The sequence below is a fragment of the Triticum urartu genome, unplaced genomic scaffold (assembly GCF_003073215.2).
Source record: "Triticum urartu cultivar G1812 unplaced genomic scaffold, Tu2.1 TuUngrouped_contig_8913, whole genome shotgun sequence".
Classification (NCBI taxonomy): Eukaryota; Viridiplantae; Streptophyta; class Magnoliopsida; order Poales; family Poaceae; genus Triticum; species Triticum urartu.
The window spans coordinates 1-7899 of record NW_024119909.1 but is presented as its reverse complement, the minus strand read 5'-3'; the positions used below and the strand labels follow the sequence as shown (position 1 = coordinate 7899).

Here is a 7899-nt window from a genome sequence, read left to right as displayed (position 1 = left end):
ATTATACAGGTTAACTTGTTTGAACTTTGAACTATCCTTGAGTATTTTTAGAAACACAGGGGAGTTCTTATTCAGTTAGTTTTCAAACCTACCTCGGTTTGGACAAGCTCAGCCACTTTCATCACCAGTTTGCTCTGTAAACACAAAATAAAGTAGCTCTTAAATGTTCGGTATATATACATGTACCATGGCATGCATACGTTGCAATGAAATTATAATGCTAGTGCAGTTCACATATTTATGCTAGGATGACATGTAGATAAATATTTAGCCGACCTTAACAACTGTCAAAGTATCAATAAGAATTTCCTCAAAACGCCTTAACTGAGCCACACTCATCTCCTTAAAATCTAACTCCAGGGTCCTGAAATTTGACAGTGTAATGCAAAATATATCATCTTAGACTCAGCGTGAAGCCAGGTATATGTGTGATCATTAAACTTACCAGTCAGCAAAGTGATTTAGCTCAGATACCGAATCCGGAGCTGAATGTTTATTCAGATCAAACTGTCAAAAGAAGACAGGAAATTAATAGAGCCAGCAGTTAAGGAAAATATACATGATTGACAGTTCCTTTATTTTCAGAGCATATGATGCTGCTAGAAGATTTGAGTCAGCTGAACATATATAGAGACACTTTACGTTTGTAGGTCGGAACTGAACGTCCGACGGTTACCAACTTTTACTAACATTCTAGACTACCGCCAAAAAAACTTGTGCTTGTCAACAGAGGCGAGGCAGATAGGTTGAGAGTGAAATGAGTGGGTCAGCCAAAGAAAGACCACTATGGAAGTGGAAGGGGAGGTCAAGTGAAAGGGGAGACTCACACTAGTAGAAAACAGAGCACTTGTCCCGATTTCAGAGGGCCTTTAGTTTGCGTTTCTGAAACCGGGATAAAACAAACGAGATTAAAGCCCAAAACCTTTAGTCTCAGTTTGCTTATGAAACGGGACAGAAGGGGCTTCACGTGGCCGCTGCGGGACGTCCAGACAGGAGGACCTTTAGTCCCGGTTGGTAACACCAACCGGGACCAAAAGGCAGCCACGCGTCAGCAGCTCGCAGGCGCTGGAGTTTTTGTTTTTTGTTTTGAAGGGGGAGGGGGGATTAGGGGTTTTGGAGTGTTAATTTAGGGGTTTCATATTGTGTTAGCTAGCTAATAGAGAGAAGTGACCTCTCTTTCTCAGTGCTTGGTCAACGCTAGCTACTATACATATAAAGAGCACTCGACACGCTAGCTAGTTAGCAAATGAAGGAACCATTAATTACACAAGATCGTCATGAACATATACAGAGAGAAGTGACCTCTCTTTCTTCGAGATTGGTCGAACAACAAGTTCTCGTATATCTATCCGACGCTACTACAATATAACATCTCTTACAATCCCTAACATCTAAAATCCATTTCAATTTCCACATGGTATTCTCACTTCTCATTTATGACGTGGTCAAAAAAGAATCCCGCCAATTCCTCTTGAATTGCTCGTATGCAATCATGTGGTAAGAGTTCATCCCGCATCTGCCACATCTAATTTAAAGAAGGGGTCAATACATATATATGAATGAAACTCGACACACAATTGATGGTAGTAAATTAAAATTGTGAATATTATTGTTTACGTACTTCAAATTGTTTGTCGGAGTAGCCCCGCTGAGAGGTCGCGTTGTAGATGAACTTGGAAACGTAATATCCACATAAATTATTCCCGCCTTCCTGCCACAAGCATTTTACGAGAAATAGAGTTCAATCAAACTGATAATCGAGCATGATAAATGGTATTGATGAAACTAGAATCAATAACAGATGCGCGGAACTAGATAGTACTACTTACTTTTGGGTGTGTAAATCGCAGTTCCCTATGCAGTCCCGGAACCATTTCGGTGAACGCTTTCTAAACCCTGCCAGACAAAGAAAATAATTACTTGATATCAGGAAATTAATAAAGTTGCCGATATGGTGCGATAATGATCGGTTGAACTTACTTATGGAGCATTGCAGTCATGTCTGCATAGTCCTGGAGATCTTTACTTCTCGAGTCTAAGACAGATACTACTCCCCGGTCAAGCTTAATCTCTAGCAGAATAAAGTGGAAGCTGCGCACGCATAACTCATCAATTACATTACTATAACCTCGAGTAAGCGAAACTGAATATGCACAAGACAGTAACACTCACCTAAAGTTGTAATGTAGCGACCCGACCTCAGATGGTCAACTCTCCGTGCTTCACTGTCATTCCTGGATCAGTAATGCTGACACACACAGTACTCGAGGATTTATAACAGAGTAGCAATCACACACTTATTACATCGAAAAGTCTCAAGAGAGAACTTATTACAATAATATGGCTTAAGGCCATCTAATGCGATAACAGCGGAAGGCTTGAAAGATAAAGTGAGTCCATCAACTCCAACGGCATAGCTGAGCTGCACGGCAATGACCTAACAAACCTTACTCCTCGTCTGAAAAGTCTGCAACATAATACGTTGCAGCCCTAAAATGGGTCAGCACATGGAATATGCTGGCAAAGTATCACAGTAGAGCAAGAACAGAATAATGCTATCACTACATGCATATTTGGCTAGTGGAAAGCTCTATGTTTATAGTTTTGCGAAAAGCCAATTTTTCCCTACTACAAAGGAATAAATTTATTTAACTACCTTCGTAGTTGTTAAACATTGAGAATGGTTGACAACATCCTTAATCCCAATTAAACATCATCATTATCAAAAAACCCAACAAAATTAATTTAGAGTAACATGTTGAGATTCACATGATAATCCATGTACTAGATACTCAAAACGTCCATAATTGGGGACACGGCTAACCATGATTAGTTTAATACACTCTGCAGAGGTTTGCGCACTTTTCCCCACAAGACTCGATCGCCTCCGTTGGATTTCTCGCACTACATGGTGTTTGAGAAACGGATGACCGAGACACGGTTTTTCAGAAATATTAACTCTTTACTCCGGGTAGACCATACCAAACCTCCAAAACCCACTACCTGTTGATCTACCTCTTCAAGAGCTTCACGTAACTTACTCAACTATGCTAGAGCCCATAATAGCTTGTGGCTGCACACGGAAGTTTCTAGCATGAATCATTTCAGTTCCCTTTGAGCCTGGGTGGCGATCCATAGGAAGATCACACGGGTACCCCAGGATTTCCAAAAAAACAGACAACACTGGGTAGGAGTAGGAATCCCCCCTTGGGGCACACCATGAAGGGTCGGCCGGCCCCCTCCTCCCCTCCTTTATATATGGGGGAGGGGGGGCACCCCATAGACACACAAGTTGATTGTTTAGCCGTGTGCGGTGCCCCCCTTCACAGATTTCCACCTCGGTCATATTGTTGTAGTGCTTAGGCGAAGCACTGCGTCGGTAACTTCATCATCACCGTCATCACGCCGTCATGCTGACGAAACTCTCCCTCAACCTCAGCTGGATCTAGAGTTCGTGGGACGTCACCGAGCTGAACGTGTGCAGATCGCGGAGGTGTCGTAGCTTCGGTACTAGGATTGGTTGGATCGTGAAGACGTAAGACTACATCAACCGCGTTGTCATAATGCTTCCGCTTTCAGTCTACGAGGGTATGTAGACACACTCTCCCTCTCATTGCTATGCATCTCCTAGATAGATCTTGCATGATCTTAGGATTTTTTTTTGAAATACTGTGTTCCCCAACAGTGGTTAGCACTCCCCTATCTAGGACACCATTAGGCAATATCCACCCGCTGGTGTCTACCAACAGGTGTTTACGATGGCTTCCCTCCTATAGGGTCCCACCCCCTGCATCTCAACAAACCGTTTCCTCGAAAAAGTCTTCCCAGAAGCGGTGGGGCCGAGGGCTACTGTTGATGGAATCAGGAAGGCCCCCTCCCTCTTGGACCATCCCAAGAAGCCACTGTGTCCCCGAAGAGTGTTCAAGCCTACGAAGGTAAGGAAAGGTGCCCGGAGAGATCTGTCCTCGCCCCCTCTCCTTCTCGAAGGATTGCCCCTGGCTTACAATTTACTTGTATCGGGCACTCCCCGGCGGAAAAGGAGGGATGGGACTAGAGGAGCCCATACATAGGCAGGGGCAACGTCGTGGTATATACCATAATAGGGGAGCTTAGGCACGAGCTCGGTCACGCCAGAGCAAAAGGACTAAAGTAAATGAGCCCAATATAACCTACGTCACTGTAGCGCAACAATAACCTCCGTCACTGTATGGGCCAGTGGCCCCCCCCCCCCATTTTGTAGGAGCAAGAGGGTATAAAAAAGGGACGACGACAACATTTCTAAAGGAGGAAGAATACCGAAAAAACACACTGGAGCATGAGTATAGGGTGTTATACCACTATGGTGGCTTGAACCGTAAAATCCTTTGTCGCATGCGTGGAGTGATCGGAGTGTTTTAACCCCTGGTAAAACAATCTAGGAGCAACAACGTAGTTCTGATCACCCATTGACAACGCCGCACATAGGTTGTTGTAAAACTCAGCCTGAGCACCTCCCTCCTCCATCTCAACACCACACTCTCCTCCATGGGCTCGAGCTCAAGGGCCACTTCAACAAGGCTACTGCGACCGACACCAAATGGCATTGGAGATAATGGCCGATAGTGTTCCAACTGGCAACCACCTTGGGTGGAGAAAAATGGCCCCGATGCTGGAGACACGATGGATGCAGGGACCATGTGTTGGAACATGCTGACGTCATCGCTACAACCGGGGTGAACATTTACTAGAACCAGCGTGCTCAAAAGCTGCGACGGGGCTCCTATCGATGTTGGAGAAGACGTGTCGGACGTCGTGGTGCTACAACCGGCACCCGGTGATGCTGGAACGCCGACCACCATTTGCTGCAACCAGCAATCGAAGGTTGCGACCATGTTTTCCACAAATTGGAACTGATAATAAAAGGTTGCGACTTGGGTGATGATTTGTTGGGACTGGCAAGACTACAAGTTGTGATCAGCAAGATGATTTTTTTTTAGAACCGGCATGTGGCGATGTTGTGACCGACATGTTGTAGTGCTGGAACTAGCGTCATGATGTTGCGATCGACACAGAGCTAGAATGGACGCAAGTTACCTGGCACTCGATGGCAGAAACCAGGGGGCGCACCTGCATGCAGCATGACGCCCGACACACGCTAGGAACAACACCCAGCAGTGATGCAATCGACAAAGGGCCATTGCTGGGAGTAGGGAAGGACAAGGGGCTGCGAGAAGAGGGGGCAACCTCTGCAGCCTCCAATGCAAGCACGAGGGCGGCCCCGAGGACGAGCGGCGGTGCTACAACAAGGCCATACCGAGGGCCGGTGCCACTAGCGTGGGTGCGGCGGGCTCCCACGAGTGGTGGAAAGGGACGGGACGACTTTACGTGGTTTGATGGTGCGACCTAACGACCAGGCGCCCCCAGCATTTTCCCAGCCGGGGGGGGGGGGGGGGGGGAGGGGGTATTTGATTCTCTTTTTTAACATAGTACAGACACAAACGCTCATATACACGCGCATACACTCGCCCCTATGAACGTACACACGCACACCCTACCCCTATGAGCACCTCCGAAAGATTGAGTCGGCATATCATCTTGAAATTTACGAAGTCACCGTAGGCACCTTCGTCGTCGACGGGAACGTCTCCTCCCACTGTATGCGCATCGCCGAAAATTCTGAAATAAATCCAAGAATAAATACAAGCACCAGGATTTGAACCCTCATGGGCTGGAATACCACAGTCCCTCTAACCATCCAACCACAGTCAGGGAGGAGGGGGGGAGGGGGAGGTATTTCATTCAGTGTGATCTATCTTAGTCTTACCATCTGTGTAATTCTACCATCCCTTTGAGGGGTCACCAAAACCTTTTTAACACTCAAGTAAATCACTACTCTCTGTTCCAAAATACTGTAATTCTACCATCCTTTTTGAGGGGTCGCCGAAACCATTTTTACACTCAAGTCACTACTCTCTCTGTTCCAAAATATTGTAATTCTACCATCCCTTTTCAGGGGTCACCAAAACTTTAGTTTTTAATACTTAAGTAAATCACTACTCCTTCCGTTCCAAAATAGTTGACATTTGAGATTTGTCCTAAGTCAAACATTTTAAGTTTCATCAAGTTTAATGAAAAATATATCTAACACCTACAAGACCAATTTAGTTTCATTAGACTAAGCAAAAAAAATATTTCATACCATATATAACCAAGGAAAAAAAAACAAGGCGCTACAGAAAATAGCGCCGCCCTGAAAATATGCTATTAACAATGTTATTAAAATAGCATTGTATATTGATTTATTTAGCGAGACAATTCTCAACACACTATAGCGTGCTATTAGCAGCGCTATTTTTTCAGTGTGTATAACTGATGTTGAAAATATTGATATATGTTTCTATATAAATGATCAAACTTCAAAAGTTTAACTTCAAGTACTCCTTAACCATCTTGTCATTAAGCATAAACAATTACTAACTCCCTGCGTACAACAGCAGCATAGAAGTCTAGGAATACATTATGACCAGAGGAAACAGATAGCACAGCTCAAAGGACCAATTAAACAGACAGCTAATTGCAGAATGTGCACGCTGAGATGTGGACAACTGAACCATTGTTGCACATTAAGAGTTCAGCATCACAGAATATTCAGGTTACTTCAGGGAGAATCGATAAAAAATATGCCATAACAATAGTTGGATGTATACTACTGCACATCGTATCTTCTACGGAATTATGCTGGCAACGCTTCCCAGGAAAATCAGTTCATTTGCGACTCAGTGGCACCTCATTGGTAGCTCACGTTGCCTCATCCTTAGCCTTACTGCTGATTATAGCCACCTGGTGCACTGCTGTTGTAGCCGCCAGGATAGCCATAACCTTCACGAGGGGGTGCATTGGCACCTTGATATCCAGGACTGCTGCCTGGGTGTGCTGGTCCAGGGCCGCCAGGCAAGTTGCCTCTTGGGTAAACTTGGTTACCTCCCTGATGCCCAGCAGGTCCACCTTGGTAGCCAGCTTGACCACCTTGCTGATAGTTAGAAGCACCACTGGGGACATAGCCCGCCTGTTGGTTCGGCATGTGGGGGGGCCTGCCCGGTGCGTACCCTGTCTGTGGGTTTGGCATTTGGGGTGCACCGCCCGGTGCGTACCCTGTCTGTGGGTTCGGCATTTGGGGTGCACCACCCGGTGTGTATGCTGCCTGTGGGTTCTGCATTTGCGGCTGGTAATTTGATGGACCACCTGGAGTATATGGTGGAGGCACGTTGCCACAGTTCTGACTAGGTGGTGGAGGTGGAGGCATGCTGCCCGGGTTCTGGCCAGGTGGAGGGCCGTTGAAACCCTGCTGCCCAGGAGGTGCATCTCTGTTTTGGAAGTTCTGCATGTTCTCCGTTCTCCTCTCAAAGTTCCTTGACCTATCAAAGTTGCGAGGCCTATCGCTGCGCCGAGATCTTTCATTGGCACGGGCATTGTTCCTCACCCATTCCTCGTGATATTTAGGATCATAAGGAACAGCTTCCCCACCTATAAAAGGTTCCCCTGAAACAGAAGGTGTAAAGTATCAAGTGTTTGTAGATTAGTTTCACCAATTCCTGTCATGTGCTTTCAGCCATGATAAGTAAGCCCAAGCTCACCACATTAAAGTTGGTTCTCACACAAGTGTACCTGAAAAATGAACAGGTTCATCCCCAAACATTATCTGGTGTTGCTTAGCAACTACTACTAACCCATATGCAAGAAACTGACATCTGCTAGTGCTATGTCAAGGCTATCAGATTAGAAAGGACAGCTCCTAATTTGTCCGAATCCATGAAGAAAACATACATATTGAAGTGCGAAAATATCAACCCTATTTTACCCCCCCCCCCCCCCAAAAAAAATCTTTTCAATATCCCCACAAAACAAAAAACACACTATCAA

At 45.5% G+C, this 7899-nt stretch overlaps 1 protein-coding gene across 1 annotated transcript; it reads right to left on the bottom strand.

Annotated features, from left to right (window-relative positions):
* Positions 1-6480: 6480 nt before the first annotated feature.
* Positions 6481-7520, bottom strand: LOC125532051 (multiple organellar RNA editing factor 8, chloroplastic/mitochondrial-like; the record flags this gene model as incomplete). Its single annotated transcript, XM_048696232.1, is given in 1 exon segment — positions 6481-7520. A coding segment is annotated over 1 exon segment (721 nt), but the record flags the coding sequence as incomplete, so codon positions are not given.
* Positions 7521-7899: the final 379 nt, after the last annotated feature.